The 21,781-nt window shown below is 37.8% G+C and overlaps 5 protein-coding genes across 5 annotated transcripts; 2 read left to right on the top strand and 3 right to left on the bottom strand.

The window, feature by feature from the left end:
* The first annotated feature begins 882 nt into the window (after positions 1-882).
* Positions 883-3,861, top strand: LOC111778314 (serine/threonine-protein phosphatase PP2A catalytic subunit-like). The gene is made up of 6 exons (XM_023658059.1): positions 883-1,409; positions 2,582-2,696; positions 2,840-2,948; positions 3,034-3,111; positions 3,241-3,432; positions 3,533-3,861. The coding sequence occupies exons 1-6, from the start codon at positions 1,157-1,159 to the stop codon at positions 3,704-3,706; spliced, it is 921 nt and encodes a 306-aa protein (XP_023513827.1). The 5' UTR covers positions 883-1,156; the 3' UTR covers positions 3,707-3,861.
* Positions 3,862-4,036: 175 nt separating this feature from the next.
* LOC111778321 lies at positions 4,037-7,062 on the bottom strand. The gene is made up of 4 exons (XM_023658069.1): positions 6,832-7,062; positions 6,552-6,696; positions 5,337-5,645; positions 4,037-4,339 (listed from the first exon to the last, which is right to left on the bottom strand). The coding sequence occupies exons 1-4, from the start codon at positions 6,912-6,914 to the stop codon at positions 4,223-4,225; spliced, it is 654 nt and encodes a 217-aa protein (XP_023513837.1). The 5' UTR covers positions 6,915-7,062; the 3' UTR covers positions 4,037-4,222.
* Positions 7,063-8,612: 1,550 nt separating this feature from the next.
* On the bottom strand, positions 8,613-10,130 carry LOC111778306 (transcription factor MYB1R1). Its single transcript, XM_023658045.1, has 3 exons — positions 9,654-10,130; positions 9,352-9,560; positions 8,613-9,259 (listed from the first exon to the last, which is right to left on the bottom strand). The coding sequence occupies exons 1-3, from the start codon at positions 9,934-9,936 to the stop codon at positions 8,855-8,857; spliced, it is 897 nt and encodes a 298-aa protein (XP_023513813.1). The 5' UTR covers positions 9,937-10,130; the 3' UTR covers positions 8,613-8,854.
* Positions 10,131-13,401: 3,271 nt separating this feature from the next.
* On the top strand, positions 13,402-16,697 carry LOC111778299 (protein COFACTOR ASSEMBLY OF COMPLEX C SUBUNIT B CCB4, chloroplastic). Its single transcript, XM_023658036.1, has 7 exons — positions 13,402-13,797; positions 13,996-14,095; positions 14,197-14,270; positions 14,671-14,855; positions 14,973-15,043; positions 16,035-16,118; positions 16,409-16,697. Exons 1-7 carry the CDS (start codon positions 13,508-13,510, stop codon positions 16,505-16,507), a joined length of 903 nt encoding a protein of 300 aa, XP_023513804.1. The 5' UTR covers positions 13,402-13,507; the 3' UTR covers positions 16,508-16,697.
* A 148-nt stretch (positions 16,698-16,845) lies between these two features.
* On the bottom strand, positions 16,846-19,316 carry LOC111778293 (glycosyltransferase family 92 protein RCOM_0530710-like). The gene has a single exon (XM_023658025.1). It carries the CDS (start codon positions 18,840-18,842, stop codon positions 17,043-17,045), a length of 1,800 nt encoding a protein of 599 aa, XP_023513793.1. The 5' UTR covers positions 18,843-19,316; the 3' UTR covers positions 16,846-17,042.
* Positions 19,317-21,781: the final 2,465 nt, after the last annotated feature.

The raw sequence follows: 21,781 nt of genomic DNA, 5'->3' as shown, positions 1-21,781 counted from the left end.
ATTTTAAGAACTCATATAATGTAATTTTGAAATTTTAAGAACATTAATTATAAAAGTTTTGGTTAAACTTATAAGAAACTAGGCTTGAAGCTGTGGCGGTGGGGCTGTTTCTATGGATTTTAACCGTCGGCTCGCCACCACCGGGGAAAACAACAAGCTGGCCCTGGCCGGCAGCTGGGTCTGAGGTTGAGGGAAGAAGCCCTGTCATGAAGCAGCTGAGTTTGTAGCTTTTTTTATTTTTTTAATTAAAAAAGAAATTAGTGGCTTCGAGATGAGCAAATGGGCTTGGGCTACGTTGGTTCGAATTCAACTTGGCCCAAACATTAAAACAACCAAACAAGGTCGAATCAATTAAGCTTTTGTTTTCATAATTTATTATTATTATTATTATTTAAAAAAAAAATACTTTTACAGAATATAAAAAAGAAAGTCATTGACAAAGACTGAATTAGTGGAAAATATATTTTATATCTCAATCTCTTTAGGATTAATGAATAAAAGAATTTCCCCATTTATTTGACTTAATCCAAACCTCAAAAATGGAATTATTTTTAGTAATTTAGGCTGCTTCTTTTGACTTCATTAATTTAATTGTTATTTTAAAAAAAATGGAGAAATATGGAGCAGTAATTAACATATAATAATCATTATACGGCAATTAAAATTTATAATGATTTGAGACTTTATACTAAAAAATAATATAATATAAATATAATCTGTGAAGGAAAAAAGAGGAAGTTATATTTGGGAGACATGAAATGAAATGGCATTTCATTTGAATTTGCATTTGCATTTTGATTCATTTCGGACCAATCAATCCGCTCCCCCTCAATTCCCTCGTCATCCTCTTATTCACATAAATACAATTTTAGTAACTTTTTTCCAAATTTTGCCGAAGAACGGAGAGAGGGGGGGAGGGGGAGAGAGCCAGAATGATTCACGGGTCGAGAATCTATCTATGTTTCTTTGTTACATGTCATGGCGATTGAAAAAGTTCGAATTTCGGGGATTAATTTTGATGGTTCGGAGTCCATTTGATGCATAATGAGCTCAAATTCTATTGTTCTCTGAGAATGGAGAGATCGCTGCGTTGGTGACCGGGTTTCTTCGAGACGATCTTTAATATTTGCTTGTGGATCTGTGAGGATTTGAAATCATGCCGTCTCACGCGGATCTGGACCGTCAGATCGAGTATCTGATGGAGTGCAAGCCGTTGCCGGAAGCGGATGTGAAAATACTGTGCGATCAGGCGAGAGCGATTCTGGTAGAGGAGTGGAACGTGCAGCCGGTTAAGTGTCCGGTGACGGTGTGCGGTGATATTCATGGCCAATTTTACGATCTCATTGAACTGTTTCGGATAGGAGGCCGTACTCCTGATACTAATTACCTTTTCATGGGTGATTATGTGGGTGAGTTCTTACCTATTTCTTCCCCTTGTTTTCGTTTCTATGATGCCCTCACACACACACACACACATATGTATATATTGGAGGTATTGAAAATTTATTTGATTCCTTCATCTAAAGCTAGTGTCTACTTTCTGTTTCTTTTGTTGTGTTTGAAAATTCTCATCTTCAAAAAGAGACTCATTCGGGCTGTTCCCAACACGAAAAGCCGCATCCATCAAGGGGCTGATATTTCGTAGGGACATGGCTTCTGTACCCATACGTTAATACAAATTTTCTGATTAATCCGACTGTGATTTCTAGTTGGTCTTAGCTTCCTCTTTGATTTTAAGGGCAATTTATCCATTAGATCATCTAGAATCACACACTGATGTGTGGGTTTTGGTAAAAGATTGTTTAAGTTGAAAACTCAAAACATGACATTTCAGATGTGCTGGTAAGTTCTCAGATCAGACAACTTTTAGCAGGTGGCTTATGTGGGCATGGATATGTCTAGTTTCTGGATAGCTCCTATCTGTGAGATTAAGGGATAAAAATGAACAAAGTTGACGGGTGATAATGCAGTATGGTTGGTACAAATTGATGCTTGATTCTGTCGTTGTATTGCGTTAAAGTTATAATTCATCAGGTGGGTTTCTTTAAACTTGGCTGTAAATTATAAACTGGGAGATGCTTTCAGGATTTACATCCTCTGGAAGCGATTGATGAAAGCAGCTACTTGTCATGATAGTCATGATAGAAGCTTACAGGATTGAAGGAATTTATAGTAGTTTGCTCATAGGCCTTACAGGAGGTGATAAGTAGTTTTCCTGTAGCTTTTGATAAAAAGAAAAAGGAAAGGAAATAGTTCTTCAAATGAGTTAGAAAGAGGCAGGGAAACGTGGGTCAATACCCTGATGCTGTCTTATGAAGGTAACTTAGTATCGTCTCTAGTTTTATAAAGAGGCAGCACAACGAGCATTGTGCCCTCCTGAAGTCATTTATTGATAAATTACCGTCTGTTAGTGGCTAGGAAGAGAGGGAAGGGAAGGAAATAAAATAAACCCGGTGCAGTTGATGGCTTGGTTAATTGATTGCTTGATTTCATAATTTGAAAAAGCATGTAATCGTTTGTTATAAGCTATGGGAGTTCAGAGTCTGGTACTAGCATTTTCTCACACTGTGAACTAATGCAGATCGCGGGTACTACTCTGTCGAGACGGTTACTCTTCTCGTGGCTCTGAAGGTTCGTTATAGAGACAGAATTACTATCTTGAGGGGTAATCACGAGAGCCGACAAATAACTCAAGTGTAAGATGCCATGACCTTTCAAACCGTCTTTATTGCTCATCAAAAGTATTTCTTTTGTATGTGTTTAGTCATACTCTAAAGGGTCCTTTCCCTAATGTTATTGTGACTGATTTTTATTCATAGACCCATCTTTTCTCACTCAGGTATGGCTTTTATGATGAATGCTTGCGAAAATATGGAAATGCCAATGTCTGGAAACACTTCACCGATCTGTTCGATTACCTCCCTCTTACAGCTCTAGTTGAGAGTCAGGTTCAGTTGTACACGGAATGAACTGTGCGTGGTAACTTGATACCAGATAAGCTTCTATCTAAAATGCAACTGTTATTATGTGTAGGTTTTCTGTTTGCATGGAGGGCTTTCTCCATCCTTGGATACCTTGGATAACATTCGCTCATTGGACCGTATACAGGAGGTTTGTAGGCTTTTTTATTTGGTTGTTGATTGATCACTCAACTAATTATTGCTACAAAGATTTCCATTTCCGGGGTATTCAGTGTTCTGTATTACTCATTAGCTGTTTTTTCTGTATATGTCACGTCAGGTCCCCCATGAGGGGCCGATGTGTGATCTCTTATGGTCGGATCCAGACGACCGGTGTGGATGGGGAATATCTCCACGTGGGGCTGGGTATACATTTGGTCAGGATATAGCTACTCAGTTCAATCATACAAATGGGCTTACTCTTATATCCAGAGCGCATCAACTTGTCATGGAAGGATACAACTGGTGTCAGGTGAATTGTTTAGCTGATTGCAAATGGTGTATACCCCCCTCGCTTGTTGTTTTCCTTCTATTGCATGTTCTTATGTTTTCAATCTCTCTTTCTTTTGTAGGATAAGAATGTGGTGACTGTCTTTAGCGCTCCAAATTATTGTTATCGATGTGGAAATATGGCCGCAATTCTGGAAATTGGGGAGAATATGGATCAAAACTTTCTACAATTTGACCCAGCTCCTCGGCAAATTGAGCCAGATGCCACTCGCAAGACTCCTGATTATTTTTTGTGATTACCATATGGTTGATCATTGTAAGTGTCGTGCTGTAGATTTTACTTTCAAAAGGCCTTATTGTCACGGGTGAGAACCAGATTATCTTCAATGTCATTCTTTTCATTGTAGTTTTAGTTTTGTTCTGTTGCTTCTTTGATGTTAAAAAAAAAAAACTCTAAGGTGGGAAATTGGCGGAAGGTATCGACCGATGGTCCCATTTTCTTGTAAATCTTAAAGAAGCAATAACTTGATATTATTGTGTTGTGTTATTCATATATATTCTTTGAAGTGAAAAGCTGATTTTGTTAAGACTATTCCGTGCGAGTAACTTTTCGACAACAACCAAAAGAAAGCAATGAAAGCAGTCGAATCGGTTGATTTCGTTTCGAAATAATGGAACAGGGAGAAAAGTATGTGCAACCATCCAGTTCCTAGGTGTTGATACATCTATAATTTCAATTTGTTGTATTCGTGGATAATACATTTATGTCACATGAACAATTGTAACAAAAGAAGACTCCTGACTAAACTAAACTAAAACCTGGAATTTGACTGCAGCCTGCCAGAAGCAAAACCAGCCGTTGAAACAGTTCGCTTCCTTCTGATGTAAATAAATGAACCACTTACCAGCAGTAAACATAGCACAATGCCCTGTCCAGAAAACATTACAGCAAATGAAAACATAACTAAAGTTGATTTTCTTTTAGAATTTGAAGGAAAGCAAGATAATAAGCGTAAATATTATCATTATAATTAACAGCACTAACCAAAGATCTTAGTAGTTCTCCCCTTGGTTTAGATAAAAGTAGAAATAAGATAATAATTGTCGTACAAATCAAATAAATAAGGGTTCTGATGTATCCAACAGCGCAGTGGTCATTTATAACATGAACGCATCTACCTCTCTCTCCAACGAACCACAATTTCAATCTTTTAAAAGATACATTTATCTAATGTCTGTTCAATGATGGACGTTGTATTATGAATTAATTAATAATATATTGATTTAAAAAATAGTCTACAAAGCGAAATAATTACTTTTCCATGTAGATTTACAAAATAAAAAATGTTAAGGAAGAAGGGGGAAACAGTTCCTATTATTTTGAGAACATGCCCCAACAAGTTCTGTAGCTCTTAGCAAATAGCTAGAAGATTTACCAACAAATAATTGGCAACAAAAATGAACCCCTGTAGTAGTCTTACTAAATATGATTTTAGCTATCATCTTAACAATAAAACTGCTAAAGAAAACCCATAGATATTGATTAGCCATCAAAATTTGGTTCGGTAAAATATGAACATTTCTCAAAAATGCCTTAACCGTCCAACTCTCTTCAGTATATTTGATTAAACAACCTCTACTTAGAAAGTACATACATCTTATGGCTGGAAATATCACAGAAAAAAGCTACAGGCCACAATTACAAATGAATAAAAACAGTAGTGTCTCTAATAGCACGACTGCAGCGCAGTTTAGTCAATGAACACGTTGATATCAATCACATAGAATGAAGCAACATAATATAAATTTGAGAAGATATCAGGCAGCATGCAGATGGAAAAGAGAGCAGATAGAAAAATGACCACGAAACCATTAATTGCAATTAATTGAAGCGGTTCAAATAGGGTAGTTAGGAAAATGGCATACCTCAAAACCAAGTACAGACAACTTTTCTTCATTAACTGATGGAATACAGCTTCTATAAGTGGTGTAAGCCTGAGCACCATCTGTTCCTGAGATAGAACCATCTCTTAAATTTCTGTGTGCAATTGGTGAAGCATGACCACTTGCATCATTCAGCACAGGGATCACTAGCTTGTGCTCATAAGACATTTCAAGCATTGAGCGACCATCATGAGATTTTTTCTCATTGGAAACTCTTGAAGTGTCTTTGATCTCCACACATTTCAGGGGAATACGGTAGCCAGTCTCACTGCAGCGATATTTTTCATCATTCTATGAGATCAAAAAGAAAAAAGGATGAAAAATTACCTCTGCATAAAACGTCATATCAAAAAACAAAGCAAAAGCTACAAGTAAACACAAAACGTGGATTTAGAAACACAGAATATGCAAGGGACTATCATTCCCAATCCTAAGACATTAAGAACTCAAACACATATAACTTCATGATAAAACAACGTACGTTGGCATTATCCAGATATTAACTAGTAGAAAGTCCACATTGCTTGTCCCATATGGCTATAGCCTTAATCCATGGTCCAAGTTAAAATCCCTTCTCACCTACAACTAAGCAAAAAGATAAGGATGTGATAAGGATAGCGGACGCAAAGCTGTGGATCTTTAGTTGAAATGGACTGATCTTCGCTTTTTTTTTTTTTTTTTTTTTTTTTTTTTTTTTTTNTTCGTCAGCTGGCTCAGGGCAAGGAATCTATTACAAAGTAAAGAAGGTACACCCAGCCTGATCATATTTTTAGAGAATGTACAAGCGTGCAGTTTTGGTTTCAAAAACAGCAAGAACACGAGGGGACTTAATGAAAACTGGAAGGCTGCAGCTTCATGATGAAAAATTCACATGCATTTGCAATATCTCGATTCGCTACATATCCTACACCACATAGCTCTCTCAAAGAAGAGATATTGAAAAGCTTCACTCTTTTTCCACAACTACTAAATTATCGCTGCCATAAATGAAAGACGTGCTCGTAATGCCTTCTCCAAATAGCTCACTAGAAACTCACCAAACTACATCAATTGAAAGAAAATCACTGTTCTAACTCCAATAAGCTAGGTCACAATTTCCAGATAATTTATCCTAATAAAAAGCGCAATCCAACTTAACGAGCAAAACAGCAGCAGAATTTAGGTTATCTCGAACAAACATTCAAATGAAATAGAAACCTTTTCAGAGTAGAGGCAGGCAATACAGGGGCCAGAACGAGAGCATTCAAAGGTAACGTTACTTCCCTGTGGAGTCTCTTTGAAACTCAACAGAGCTCTGCGCCCAAACCCTATCTCAATTACTTCGTTCCTCTCAACTCTGTCTCTGATAATCAGAACAAATTCAACAGTCAGCCATGGAATTCCAATAGATCAGATCAGATTAGATCAGATCAGTAAGAACTCGATCTAATAACACAATAACCAATAAGAAAACATAATGAACCAAATTAAAGCTCACGTATTCTGCAATTGGGCGTCAAGTGAAGCAGAGAATCTGAAAAGAAGGAGAAGAACAGGAAGCATCAAAGAATTCCAACACATTTTTTCTCCCGACGTTACCGCCCTCTCTCTTTTCGCCTCTCTCACCAAAATCAAATCTGCGAACTGAATTCACACACTAGAGCCTTACAGTTTCTATATTCTCCCCCTTTCCCCTGTAGTTCCTTTAATTACATATTTGCCACGTTAATCTCCTTTCCTTCCATTTTCAGAGGTGACTTTTTTAAATATGGAAAGTTTAGGGTATGTGAATAAACATTTGAAAGTCAGAGATACCATCAAAAATCAAGTTTAAACAAACATTTTAGAGCATAAAATATTATTATAAAAACAAATATGTCAAATAATGAAAATGATATTTGAACATTTAAATTTTAAATATTTCTCATTTATAACTCGATAATACAAATATCAAAAATTTCAAATTTTACCCTCAGCTTTTATTTATATATATATATATATATATATATATATAAATCCAACATTCCTTAAATTATATATTTTAAAGAAATTTTTGTGAGATCCTACCTCAATAGGAGAGATAAACGAAGCATTCTTTATAAAAACATAAAAATCTTTCCCTCGTTGACGCATTTTAAAACTGTTAGGCTGATGGCGATACATAACGGAACAAAGATGGATAATATCTGCTAGCGGTGAACTTAAGTTGTTACAAATGGTATCAGAGTCATACACCGAGCAGTGTGTCAGTAAGAACATTGGGTTCCAAAGGGATGGATTGTGAGATCCCACGTCGGTTGGAGAGGAGAATGAGACATTTATTACAATGATGGGAAAACCTCAAAGTGGACAATATCCGCTAACGAAAGATTTGGACTGTTACAAATGATATCAGAGTCATACACCAAGCGGTGTGTCAGTGAAGAAGATAGCTCTCGGAGGAGTGGATTGTGAGATCCCACATCAGTTGAAGAGTAGAACGAGAGACATTCCTTATAAAGATGTGGAAACCTCAACAGACAATATCTACTTACGATGAGTTTAGATTTTAAAAATGGTATCAGAATCATACATCGAGCAGTGTGTCAGTGAAGAAGATAGCTCCCGGAGGAGTGGATTGTGATATCTCACATCAGTTGGAGAGTAGAATGAGAGACATTCCTTATAAGGATGTGGAAACCTCAATAGACAATACCTACTTACGATGAGTTTAGATTATTAAAAATGGTATCAGAGTCATACACCGAGCAGTGTGTCAGTGAAGAAGATAGCTCTCGAATGAGTGGATTGTGAGATCCCACATCAGTTGGAGAGTAGAACGAGAGACGTTCCTTATAAGAATGTGGAAAGCTCAACAGACAATATCTACTAGCGATGAGTTTAGATTGTTACAAATGATATCAGAGTCGTACATAGACATTTATTATAAGGACGTGGAAACCTCAACAAACAATATCTACTAGTGATGAGTTTAAACGGTTATAAATGATATCATAGTCATACATTGAGCGGTGTGCCAATGAGGATGCTGATCTCTAAGAGGGGTAGATTATTCGGGGAATCTACGAGGAATAAGAAAAAGAAAAAATGGATTAAATGACATCCATTAAAAATGATGGAAATTTTGTCCTTGAATATAAATGGTAGAAGTGGCTGAGATTCATCCATGGGCACATGGAAGCAAAACGACAAGTCGAGAAAGCAATAGCTTGATGCCCACACTCATATTCTTGTCGTCTACTAACTTACTGAACCATATGCTCTAAATATTTCGAGTTATGCTGAAAATTAACGCATTAATTCATTTCTACAATAAAATTAAATTATATGAACATTAACACAACGATTCTAAAAACAAATCCAAATACAACCATTATTGAAATTTATATCACTTTTTTTGGACCAATTAAATTTAAAATTTCACCTGTACAAAACAAACCTGGAATCCTTTTTTATACGCTGTCCAATTAAATCCGACCAGTTATTCTTATATCTAAGCCCCCAACAATTCAGGATCAGCTTCAAGCAACACTGACAATGTCGATACTGTCTCCGCCGCCGGACATTGTCTGGAAATTGCTGGACGACTGTGAAGCCGCTGTCGGAGACTGTGCCTCCGGGTGTGAAGTAGAGAGCTTCAAAGTCAGAGGCAAAGGGTCTTCCGGCGTTCTGTCGTTAATGTTTAATTGAGCGAATTTTGGGTATGGAGACAGAGGAAGCATTGGTATTGGACGAAGGATTTTGGAACTGATTGTGTTCTCGGCGTTGTTGTCATCGCCGGCGGGAGGAAGTGGTTTCACTGGATGAATTTTGAGTAGGAAATTTCCGGGTTTGTTGTCTTTTAGCGGCTGCGATGGTGGTAACGGTGGCGGCAGAGCCTCGTGGCCGGAAAATACCAAATCGTCTTCCATGGATGAGCTCGGGAACTTCAATTCAAATTAAATGGAAATAATAATAATAATAATAAATCAATCAAATTAACAAACAAACAGGATTCTGAACAAGACAAGGGACTTACAGTGTCAGTGGTGATGTCGAAAAGGCTGGATCTACGGCGTCTCCGATTGAAATTATTCCGGCGGAGGAAGTATTTCTGAGCATGACTAGCCACCTGAGTCGGCGTACGTGTCTTCACAAAATTCCTCGAAATCCCTCTCCAATCTCCCTTCCCAACCTTCTGTAATCCCAACAAGAACAGCCGATGTTCTTCCTCTGTCCACGGAATCCCTATGAAAAATCAAACCCACATCCAAATTAGCTACAAAAATCAAAATCAAAATTAAATAAGTAAAATAAAATTAAAAAAAAAAAAAAAAAAACCTCTTTTTCGGCTGCGGCAACGGTCGGATGGATGAACGACGTCGTCTGAAGCATATCCGGCATCGGCGTTGTTGGAGTCCTGACTTAGAGGCTGGTCGAACTGGGACAGATTATTCATACTAACACTCTTTCTAAACGAGCTACTTCCCTCGGTCGTGGTCAGCCTGACCCCGAACAACATGAATCCGCCGGCGCCGCTGGCACCGCCGCCGTCTCCCTCCGGACACGTGCGGGAGTTATGGCCATTGTTGCCACAAAGCGAACACGTGCGAGGGGCGTTCATGTCGAGTCTAAAGTAAAGGCTGCAGGGAGAAGGGTAAGAAAACAATAAAAAGGGTCTGACAAGAGAAAGCACGGGAATCTGGAAGTGGAAGAAACCAAAAGGCGAAAAAGTGGATCGGAAAAGCTAAAAAGCCAACTTCTTTGGGTTCATATACAAGCCGAGTTAGCCACCATTCTTTCAAGGCCCTTTCTTTATTCCATTTCTCTATGGTGAGCAATACTACAGTGCATCGCAGGTGCATCCCGAATCATAGTCCATCACCATCCCCCCGTACATCTTCTCATGATGATTCACACAAAAAGGAACGGTGGAGAAGGAAGAAGAACGGAGGGCCGTCGAATTAGCATATGCTTGGACGACACAGATTCGATCCATTGAATTGAATTTAGGACAAGGGTGGACCCCACTCATTTCATTTATTCAGACACTAATTTCTTTTTAATTAACCTCCGCCTTTCTTTGTGGCTTATGGCTATGGTGGTGTTGTTGGTGGAATGCCTTTTTTCCTCGGTGGGTGGTTAATTTAATCTTAATTTCAACTTTAATGTCAAATAACCTAATTAAGGTTGTTTCGTTTTAGGTCTATAAGTATAGTGTTATAATCCCTTTTTCTTCGACTGTTTTGAAGAGAATATTGAGATATTAGAAATAGAAAGCAGCTCTTCAAAACTGCCTTATAATGCGAGTGAAAAGTCGCCAATAATACTCAACATCGGTTAGACACGAGACGACCCGCAAGACGGGTGGTCGATCGTTTTAAGAAAAAAAAAATAGAGAACTGATTTATTTGGATTGAAAAAAAAAAAAGGCAAAATTTTGTGATTGGACAGAAGGATTGAATTGGTAAACTAGTAAATGCTGAGAGTCTTTGTTGTGGGAAGTATTCAATTTGTAAATGGACGGTAAGGTGAGGTGGCGCTGCCACGTAAGTGAGGGCAAGTTGAAGGTTTATACGTGGAAGATCTGTCGCCTTCTCATTGGATTGTTTGACTGAGTCATCTGCTGGGTGTTGTTTGTGCAAGTGGTGGATTTCGAGGAGTCTCTGTCGAGCACGTGCTGGATTTTGAGCTTTTACTTTACATCTTGGCTAGGTAATGGAGAAGACACGTCGTCTGGTCAACTTTATTGAATATTCTAATTCCATGTTGTGCTTACCGTCTACTCCGCCGCACCTTATTATTTTTGTCCTTGTTCGGTTCAATGCTGCAGCGATCCTTAACCGACGTGTCGGTAACTCCGCCACCCTTTTATACCGACACAGTTTCCGCAGTCGCAAATTGTTTACGATGTTGTCTGTCTATAAGAAATTCTTAGTCAACTCGAAGCGAATGAAATAAAAAAATAGTATATTTCTCTTTGCATGAACATGGCTCGTTCATTTACTTTCTCATGAATTAAGAACTTAGTAAGAAGCGATAAAAGAGGAAATATAGAAACTTTATTCCTTACTTTATAGAGATTGTTACGAGCTTACTAAATGACTTGATTCTGTAGTTCTGGGTCTGGTCCGTCTTTGTGGAAATATGAAAGCTTGCTAAATTTAGTAGTGATTGAATATTGGATGAATGGTTCATGACAATGTACGTCCCTTCGCCAAAATCATTTTTACACCTGTCAATTTGAAAATGTCTCAAAATGTACGTTAAATGGAGCCATGATGTCAGCTCTTCACCACTCGCAAACCTTGTAGCACATGAAACGAATATTTCAAAGACAACATTAAGTCGCTAGTTAAACTTGCTCCTCTTAAAAGCTAAGTGGGGTAGTACCATATTTGGTGGTCCTTTTATATATATATTTTTTATTATTATTATTATTATTATTTATTTATTTATTTTTTTGTTGTATTTGAAGTTAGTTTAAATATATTTTGTTCATTTAAAATTATGGTTAATGTATGAAATTATGTTAAAGAATTAAATATTTAAATGGTTATAGGAAAAAAAAGTGAATAAATTATTAGTTAACCTTAAATAAATTCTTTTTGTTAAAATTAGTCTCAATCATATCTTAATCTCGAGCTAATTTGTTAATGAAAGTCAAACATTAATAATAAAATTGTCACAAATATAAAAATTAATGATGAGAGATGTAATTATTAGGATGAATAGTTCTTGCTTTACGTGAAAATGTGGGAAAATATTCTACATGCTTCCCGATTGTTATAATACTAAGACTAATCTCGAATCTCCATACTAATTTAATTAGTTTGCGTGATAATTATGCTTATCATTGCTTAAAATACAATTTTCCTATAAATAAATATCCCATACCTCTGTGACACCCTATTTCCATCACGCCCGCCCTTGACCGACGCCTTGCGCCCCTGAAAAAGGAAAACATAGGGAGGATGAGTATAAAAATTATAGTCAGTAAGCCACCTACTTTTAGGCTCTATTAGCATCCTAACTTAACAGGTTCCCACAGTCTCCTAATTCGGTTCTAGGACATTTGGTTCTAATCTTAGTTCCTTGGGGCTTGCCCTTTGGACTTTAGCGGTTCATCGTCCTTTCATTAGATATCTAAAGGTTCCTTACGCCGAGCTGATATGACTGGTATCTCTCTATGAGGCGCTACCTCTGCATGGCTATATGAGACTACATGGTATCCAGTCTAGAGGTGTGTTGAGTACCTCCTAAGCCCGTATAGTCCTCTTATGGGGGGTGCAACCCAACCCGTTCTCATGCAGCTAATGGGTTGTACAACAAGAACATGGTTCTTCTTCAAGGTTCAATGTTTTGCTCTTCTTCAGATTTTCATGAACACTAAGGCCATTAACAACTTGTAGAGGATATCAAAGTGAGTGTTGAGGATTATTAGGGGAGGAGTCCTATATTTGCTAATTAAGAGGTTGATCTTCAGTTTATAAAAAATAAACAAAAAAACATTTTTATTGGTAGGAGACATTGTGGAAAGACAAAAAAACAAAGTCCGGAAAGCTAATACTCAAAGTAGACAATATCATAATATTACCGAGGGTCGTAATTTATAACATGACACCAGAGTCATGTTCTTAATTTAGTAATGTCAATAAGACAGAAGTCGTGAACTTCGAGAGTGTAGTCAAAAGTGACTCAAATGTCGAACAAACGATGTAGTTTGTTCAAGAGCTCTAGAGAAGAAGTTGAGCATCAATTAAGGGGAGGGTGTTCGAGGGCTTTTATAGACCTCATAGGAGGCTCTATGATATACTTTTGTTCGAGGAGATGTTGTTCAAGGGCTCTACTTTAAGGGAAATTTTGTTGGTACGAGCCCTTTTGACTCAAAATGGACAATACCATATCATTGTGGAGGAACATAATTCCTAACCGTACAGGCTTCAGCATAGGGTGAGATAGGCACGTCAGGGCGACATTGGCGATCAGGATGACAAATACTTTTATTTAAACAAACATTAATATTATTTATTTTCATAAGAAATTAATAACATTTTCCTACTAAATACAAATATTATTATTATTTTCGTAGTGCTCGAGGCAGCGGATCGTTCCCCCCAGGTTGGAGTCCAAATCCCGGCAAATTATCCTTACGGACTTCATTCTTGAAGTAAGTATCATTTCACTCGGTTTCGATGGAAGCGGGAATTTTCTTCCCCGTCACTCCAATTCTATGGAGTTCTAGTTTGAAGTGCACTCTCTGTCCCGTTCGTCGCTCTTTCCCGCGTATCATAAGGGCTTCTTCCTTGAATTCGCAAGCAAGTTACAGAGGGCCGAAGCCTTCAACGGATTGGGTGGCCGAATGGGTATCCAAGAACAACGATGCCGTTCGGAGTTTGCCCATTTACGTCGGTGGAATTTCTCTATTGGTCGTCCTCTTTAACCGCGCCGTTTCAGGCATTGCTCCCGTCGCCGATGCCAGCAGGTTCGTTAAGTTCAATTAATCAATCGAATGCTGTTTATTTTCACCAGTCAATTTGTATTGCTTACTTGGATGGAAATTCCATCTTCGATAACTTCGTCGACAATGGCGTTTTCCTATTTTAGCGGCATGATTCTGCAACTATACTTCACGTAATTAGTTGCTCTATTTATAGTAATAAACTATTATCAATTTCGGCAGTTCACAGTCAAGAGCTGATCTATTAACCCTTGGTCTAGCCGTCACAAATGTCTTGACTGGTCTGGTGTGGCTGTCGATCAGGCCGAAATCTATAACACCGGTATGGGTTTACGATAAGATTTCCATGCTCAACCTTTACTCTCTATCAGGAGATTCCTGTTCTATTCTTATTTTTTCCCCCACTTTCATTTTCCATATCAGGTAAATCCACAAGGAGTAGAATGTGAGAGGATATGCTCCAGTCTCCCTGATCTTGTAACATCCGAGTTGTTATGGTAAATACTTTATATGATTTTCTTCTTTGGTAATTTGAAACTGTGAATATTATTAAGTATTGAAGCCGGTTAAGATCATTGAAAATCACTTTCGATAGGGGTGCTTTGTTTGTTTTGGTTAATGGATATTGATGAGTGAAACTTGATATCGTGCTTGAGAATTATGACTTCTTATCTATTAGTTTTCCTATTATCCTATGGAATTTTATAATCCATGTCATTTTGGTTACCCTCATTGTCACATGTTCATGGGAATGTCTAGTGACAGGGAAAGCTAACTTCGTATGCCAATATGTATCTGATAAACTACTTTAGGTATTTGAAGCTAAGGATTCTTAGAGGAAATAGGAAAAATCCTCGACTAGGGGATTAATGGCTACTTTTTGCTGCCTATTCTTAGGGTATGGAAGTCTCTGTCAGAAGTGACATGCTGCAGGTCTCTGGTTATTGTCTACGATGGTATGTGTATATTTCAAGTTGGTTTTGCTGCTGAATCAGCTGAGGGTGATGGGGATGGCGAACATGTTGAAGCTTGTAAACTGATGCAGGGATCGCTCTATAAGGGAATTCTCAAATCCCAAGCTCGTGAGTAATAAACGACTTGTGCACAGAGACCATCACACATGTACTACTTGATTGACGTGCAATTGTAAATATCTGTCACTATTCGTTTTTGAGAAACCATCTTTCCTATATTTGCAGAGAGCTACTTGGCCAATCTTTCTCTTTATCCAGGGAAGTCGGAGCTGCCATTTCTTCCCTCAAATACTCAGGTACTTTGATATTAAGGGTTGTTGTTAGATTTGTTCGTTTTTCTCTTATCTCGGGAATAAATAACTGGTCGATAGTTTTCTACAGTGTTTCATTCTTTGGTATTTGTCACCATATAACTAGTAGACACATAAACTAATAAACTCTATGCATGACTGATTATGGTTTAGAGTGCAAATGAAGCTGAAGAATAATTGGGCTTTTAGTTATATATATAATTAGCTATTACGTTCCCACATATTCTCTTTCAGAAACTTGGGAATTCTTTTCCCTGCCTACTGTCTAAATAGGGACTCTTCTTCTTCACTGAAACCAGACTCTGCTACTTGGCAAAGTAGGAAACAATGTGATGAAACTTTTAATTTGATTTTTAACTTTTATGGTTCTACAATTAAATAGGATTTTACTCTTCGCCTGTTTACTAGAGCATCCTTGTTTGGAAGGCGGTGGTCAATTCAACGCCTGAAAACTTGGAAATTTGTTATAGAATCTAAGAGATTGTTGCTGGTCTGTCGTAGTGTTTCTAAAAAATAATTTTGTTATTGTGTACTTGAGTTCCCTTGCTCACCAGCCTGTATTGGTGAAGTAGTAGTTAATTTTTCTTAAATAAAAAAAGTGAAAGAGATTAACTAAAGATAATAAATCATGAAAACAAAGGATGGAAAAATAGCTTTATGAAAACAGTTAAATTGTGTTTTACTACCTTTCAATGCCGCCAGCATCTCTCTCTCCTATCGTTAGGTAGTCTTTGCTATTGTAATTCAATGAGGTAATTTCCGCCTTCAATCTCATCAGGATCACTGCATGTGTTTGGGGGATATTTAAAAGAATCCATTTTGACTCAGTTTGTACTGGTACATATCATACAAATGAATGCAGAACAACGTGAAATTGTAACTGTGTTTGTGCACTCTATATCTTACTTGTGTTAGATAGGCCGGTTTTCGAAGTAAATTGAAACCACTGCTTTCTAAGACAAACCTGCTATTCTAGGCTGTAATCTTGCAACCACTTGGGGAGAAGGGTATTGCTATAATTGGTGGCAACACTATCAGGGGTTTCACAACCTCTGATCAGGTACTCGTTCTTAAGCCTCTTGGCTCTTTCTTAATGAGACTCGTTAATATTCGTGGATTTTTTCTCTCAATGGGATACTTGTCAAAAATTGGTCCTGGATATTGTTCTACCTGTTAATCAGTGTGAATAAATAGAACTACATATCTGTTTGCCATGATCTCCAATTCCAGCTTCTCTACCTAGAACACTTCCCCTCGGCCATTGTACATAATTTCTGCATATTGATTGCGATGGTCTTTCTTTCTGTGGTATAATTACAATATCCAGCTTGAGAATTAAAATGTTCACAGGCATGGATTTCACTAGTTGGAGAGAAGCTGGATGCTACGCTGTTGAAATATTCAAATAATTTGCAACCAGCGGCAAAATTGAGCTCAAGAGGGGACTGAAGTGTTGATGGACAACACAAAATGGTTATTAGATTGTACCTTTTATTTATTTCCAATGTTTTTAAACCGTTGGGGTGGAAGAGAAATAACATTGACGCCTGGAAAGGCAGGCAAAGCAACTCAACTAAGTAGTTGATTTATATGTATAGTCGATACATCATTAATGCAAAAGCTTCTCCTTTTTCGACCATTGACTCTAGATATATTCACTGATTGGTGGTAATGCCTGGTTCAGTCCTTTTTTTTTTTGTAATGCATTTTCTCTGTCTGTGGTAATGCTGACTGCATTTCTCTTAAGATGTGTGACATAGCAGACAGCAAATGTTATATTCAAATTTGAAGTATGAATCAGAAAGAATTTCATTCCAACGTCTGAAATTTGTAAGTTAAAAATCTGTAACGAAACCAGTATCATATCCATGGAGTAAAAAATTAATCGATGAACATTCTTTTTGTAGCAAAAAAACAAAAAATTCAATTGCTTGCTGTATGATTACTGTGTACAGGTCCCTAAGCTGCAGGTTGCCAAGAGTTGTTAACCAGAAGCTTTTTCCCACGGTAGGTATCCTGTCAAAGGATCAGAGAACAAAGTCTGGACAAAGTCTCGCAGTCCAGTGTCCCAAACTTCACAGAACTGTAACCTCCAATTGGGTGGTTCGATTGCCTCTGTCCCAAGCCCAGGTGCTCTATCCTTCGATCCTTCATTCTGTGCCTCCTGCCAGTCAACAACATAGGTAGCTACTCTTCTGAAAAATTTAGCTCTAAAAGTTTCCCACACTTGATACTTGTAATGGTTTATGACAGCATTGCTTTTTGGTACGTCAAAAAACCCAGATCCTCGTTTCAACCTAAAGTGATGAACGACATTGAGAAGTGTTGGGTCAAGCAAGTCTGGCCGGATAAACGATTTGTGCCTCTCGGGACTCTGGAGCCGGCAAGTGTACCCCATTGTCACCCCCTGCGGTGGATATGATGTTAAACCCGATGGTCCGAAGCTATGGCAGGCCGTTCTAATCTCTGCAATGGTCGTTGAATTGGAGGTTGAAGCAGATGAGTTAGCAATGAGAGAATGAAGGGCATTGCGGCCGGCAGTATGGTATTCTTGCTGACGGCGATACTTTGAAGGAAAGTAGAAAAACTCATCAACATCAAAGAAACCGACCCACTTGCATTCATCTCTAGCTCTCAAAGCACAGTGTGAGAAACCTGCTTCTTGGGTTTTAATCCATGGCCAGGTCAGCCTACTGATATTATAGTTTTCCAGGTTGAGCTCTCTAACGACTTCTTCAATGTCATCATCACTATTGTTGTCGTAGATAAACCAGCGCCCTACTCCAAGCCAAGCGTGGTACATAATCCACTCACGAAGTGCTGCTGCTTGATTCCACACCATTGTGCACACACAAAGCTCATGTTTTTCTTGATTTCTTTTCAGCTCATTCAGCTTGGAGTTGGAGAGTCTGGCCACTGAGGGCAGAGTCACCTGAAGGTGGGCTTTCGTATTGACACTACCACGGCCCACAGTAACCCGAATTCCCTTTTCCTTGTCTAAAGTGCTCGACACACCAGCCGGCAAGGAGCACCTGATAATTTCTTGAGCTGCTGTTACTGCCTTTGTGGTAAGCACATAGTCTCCGTTATTGTTGGAATTTCTCAGTCTAAAGTGGCAGCTGAATTCGGTCGGATTTGATTCCTTGTGTGGTCGGAGATTTAGTCCCTTGGCAAACACCACAACCGTATCACCGTCAATAGCTGCCTCATAAACCACCCTCTCCCACGAGGCAACTGGGTGCCTATTCCTGACCAACCAATGGTCATCAGCTTCCACGCCAACCCACCTCAAGTCCACGGCGGAGGCCGAATAATTCCGTGGCGGCAGTGGACATCTGGCAATTGATCGGAACTCATCGTACCTGTCCGTGGACAGAACTGACTGTTTGAGAGTCTCTTGTTTCAAACCTCTAGCGACAGATTTGTGGTATAAACAATCCAATTTCTCATCTCGGCTAAATTCGCCAGTGACCATCAAAAGCAAGTGGTCTGGGAAAAGGACTCGTCTTTCGATTCTCAAAGGCGAATACTTACCGCTCAAAGAATTGTCAAGTGTAGACTTGCTGGCAGAGGTGGACAAGCGGGAGAGAGTGGTGGAAGAGACATCGAGAACTGGCCGGAAAGACGCCGCCGCAATCGAGAACCACCGACTTGAAGAGAGAAACAAGAGAAAAGCAAAAAAGGCAAGGCAAAGAAACAGAGATCTTCGAGTCAAAAACTGAACATGCGAACTCGACCTGCCAAAACGCTTCCTCTTCCGACGCTGCTGCTGTTCCCAATCCATTAATCAAAATTCACACCAAACCCAAATCAGAAAAAGGCTCACCACCAGCAGTGCAGATCCGGTCAGATGGAAGCAGAAGAGTGTTCGTCGATGGAGTCTTTCCGATAACCCGCCTGTCCGTTTGCCGGAGGTAACAAGAAGAAAGTGTAAACTCCAAAGAGCCAAAGCCTGTGCCTGTAATTACTGGGGAACGGAGTTTATTAGTTCAAATTGGGCTGTGATGATGTCGAAACTGCTTGTTGATTGCTCTCTGCCGGGAGGTGGAACTTTATTCACAAAGAGGAAGCGTGAAAGTCACTCACTCTATCTCTCTTGTCCTGCTCCTCTTGCCAGGCCGACCACACCAGACCAGACCCAGACCATCGATTTTCTTTTTACTTTTTCCAAACAAAATATTATGTTTTAAAGCTTTAAAAAATACCCCATTTTTTGTTCATAACAGAGTAAATACTCATTTTTTGTACAGACCCATTTCTCGGAACCTTCGAATTTATAGAAAAAAATAATAATTTATTGAATAAATTAGTGGGTATTTGTTTTAAACAAGGTATAATGGTACAATGGTATAATGTAATGGGTGTTTTAGGAATCTTAATCCCCAGATATACCTCAAATTAATGCATTAAATGAATGGGTAGGAAAATGCACGTGGACGGTCCGATTTGGCTGGCGGAGTCACCGCTTCCGTTGTGCTCCCATTATTTATGAATCCGAATGTCCTTCAAGGATTTTGGTAATTAAATAAAGAATATCCTTTATTTATTTGATGCATTCTAAATTTTGTTGAATTATAACTTTAAGTTTAAATATAAAAAAAAAAAAATACAAATTATCTTTTGAATTTCGAAATAACTTACTATTTAATCATGGTTGAATGACTTGTGATTGGTTTAGTGTTAAATAATTACTAATTATGTTCTTAGTAATAGTTTATATGTGTAATAGTCAAAGCCTACTTGCTAACCGATATTGAGAGGAGTTAGAGAGAGGTTTCGTGCTTCATCCCCCTCTCCAACCAATGCTGGATCTCATAATTCACCTCCTTGAAAGCTCAGCGTCCTCGCTGACACACCGTATGTTGTCTGCTTATGTTACCTTCGTTCTCATCTCCAACCAATGTGAAATCTTACAATTCACCCCTTTGGGATGCCAACATCCTCGTTGACACATCACACAGTCTAATATCATTTGTAACAACTCAAACACTAGCAAATATTGTTCTTTTTAGGGTTTCTCTTCTGATTTTAATTGTGATGTCTCACATTGGTTAGAGAGAAAAACAAAACACCGTTTATAAGGGTGTAGAAACCTTTCCCGAGCGCGTTTTAAAGTCTTGAGGAGAACCCGAAAGGAAAAACCCAAAAATGACAATATCCCTTTCCTTATGAAAAGGTGTCCACACAGTAGAAATATTCACTTTTCCAACCAACATGAGATCTCACAATTTTGGGCATCTTACACAGAGATATTCTCCGTTCAAAGATGGATAAGACTCTTTTATCTTATTTTTTATAAAAATTGAGACGTGTTTCTCCACAAAAAACAAAAAAAAAATTAATCCGAACCCAAATTATATATACATATATACATATATATATATATATATATATATATATATATATATATATATATATATATATTAATTTAAAATAATTTTGAAAATAAAGAGTTAGAAAAGGGTGTTCATATTATTCATGGTTGTTCATGAAAGGGAAAGTTGATAAAATCTGGAAAGATGCAGCCAACACCAATAATGCTCAAGACAAAGAAGAAACAGAAAGAGATGATAATATCATTTCTTATTTGAATGATTAAATTGATATCAATTATCAACAAATTCCGCCATATTCTGTAACCCTAACCCTAACTTTAAATCACTTTCCTTTATACACTCATAAATTAAACACCTCACATTTTAACCCTTTAATTAATTCGTTTCAATTATATATTGGGCCGAATTCAGTACGAAGGCCCATCACAAACCAACGGTCTTTTCAAGCCCAACATCGAACTATAATTGGGCCATTCAAAGCTAGAGCCCAATATCTAANGTGGCCATAACCCAACTTTCCTGTTCTGTTCAGGGAGTGTTTTTGTATATATCATCACATTCCTTCTTACAACTCTCTTGATTTTGGTTTCAATTTCGTTCTCTGAAGAAGCATTCTCAATCTCAGCTTCCCTGTGTTGGGTTTCCGGAGAGACGAAGAAAAGGAAAGAAAAACCTAAAATAGAAGAAGAAGAAGAAGAAAACAACGAACTTCAACGTTTCCACATAAATGGAAAAAAGAGGTTTAAGACGTGAAATAATAACTAAATGCCATTGGATTGTCTCTTATTTACAGAATTGCCATTTCTCTCTTCCAATGTTTTAGGGTTCTCTTGGCGAGCCAACGTGCCACGTGTAATTCTGTCATTAGTCATTGCTGATGTCTTTTAAAAACTTTAAATCCATAATTTCATGGTGCCACGTGTCATGTATACATGCCACAATCTATAAATATGTTTTTTTTAGAAAATTAATTATTTTAAAAAAATTATATAATTTTTTTTTTTTTTTTAATATATATATATATATATATATATATATATATATATATATATATATATATATTAATTTAAAATAATTTTGAAAATAAAGAGTTAGAAAAGGGTGTTCATATTATTCATGGTTGTTCATGAAAGGGAAAGTTGATAAAATCTGGAAAGATGCAGCCAACACCAATAATGCTCAAGACAAAGAAGAAACAGAAAGAGATGATAATATCATTTCTTATTTGAATGATTAAATTGATATCAATTATCAACAAATTCCGCCATATTCTGTAACCCTAACCCTAACTTTAAATCACTTTCCTTTATACACTCATAAATTAAACACCTCACATTTTAACCCTTTAATTAATTCGTTTCAATTATATATTGGGCCGAATTCAGTA

This window comes from Cucurbita pepo, chromosome LG01 (genome assembly GCF_002806865.2).
Source record: "Cucurbita pepo subsp. pepo cultivar mu-cu-16 chromosome LG01, ASM280686v2, whole genome shotgun sequence".
Classification (NCBI taxonomy): domain Eukaryota; kingdom Viridiplantae; phylum Streptophyta; class Magnoliopsida; order Cucurbitales; family Cucurbitaceae; genus Cucurbita; species Cucurbita pepo.
This window is presented reverse-complemented; position numbering and strand designations above follow the sequence as displayed.

Excerpts from the sequence above, each read along its gene's own strand:
- LOC111778314 (XM_023658059.1), top strand. The coding sequence starts at position 1,157 with ATGCCGTCTCACGCGGATCTGGACCGTCAGATCGAGTATCTGATGGAG. Across the intron at positions 1,410-2,581 it reads TTTCATGGGTGATTATGTGG|ATCGCGGGTACTACTCTGTC; the intron begins GTGAGTTCTTAC and ends GAACTAATGCAG. Across the intron at positions 3,433-3,532 it reads AAGGATACAACTGGTGTCAG|GATAAGAATGTGGTGACTGT; the intron begins GTGAATTGTTTA and ends TTTCTTTTGTAG.
- LOC111778306 (XM_023658045.1), bottom strand. The coding sequence starts at position 9,936 with ATGAACGCCCCTCGCACGTGTTCGCTTTGTGGCAACAATGGCCATAAC. Across the intron at positions 9,561-9,653 it reads TTGCCGCAGCCGAAAAAGAG|GGATTCCGTGGACAGAGGAA; the intron begins GTTTTTTTTTTT and ends GATTTTTCATAG. Across the intron at positions 9,260-9,351 it reads TCGACATCACCACTGACACT|TTCCCGAGCTCATCCATGGA; the intron begins GTAAGTCCCTTG and ends TTTGAATTGAAG.
- LOC111778293 (XM_023658025.1), bottom strand. The coding sequence starts at position 18,842 with ATGGATTGGGAACAGCAGCAGCGTCGGAAGAGGAAGCGTTTTGGCAGG.
- LOC111778299 (XM_023658036.1), top strand. The coding sequence starts at position 13,508 with ATGGAAGCGGGAATTTTCTTCCCCGTCACTCCAATTCTATGGAGTTCT. Across the intron at positions 14,271-14,670 it reads GTAACATCCGAGTTGTTATG|GGTATGGAAGTCTCTGTCAG; the intron begins GTAAATACTTTA and ends GCCTATTCTTAG. Across the intron at positions 16,119-16,408 it reads GTTTCACAACCTCTGATCAG|GCATGGATTTCACTAGTTGG; the intron begins GTACTCGTTCTT and ends AAATGTTCACAG.
- LOC111778321 (XM_023658069.1), bottom strand. The coding sequence starts at position 6,914 with ATGTGTTGGAATTCTTTGATGCTTCCTGTTCTTCTCCTTCTTTTCAGA. Across the intron at positions 5,646-6,551 it reads CCTGCCTCTACTCTGAAAAG|AATGATGAAAAATATCGCTG; the intron begins GTTTCTATTTCA and ends TTGATCTCATAG. Across the intron at positions 4,340-5,336 it reads TGTCTGTACTTGGTTTTGAG|GGCATTGTGCTATGTTTACT; the intron begins GTATGCCATTTT and ends TTTTCTGGACAG.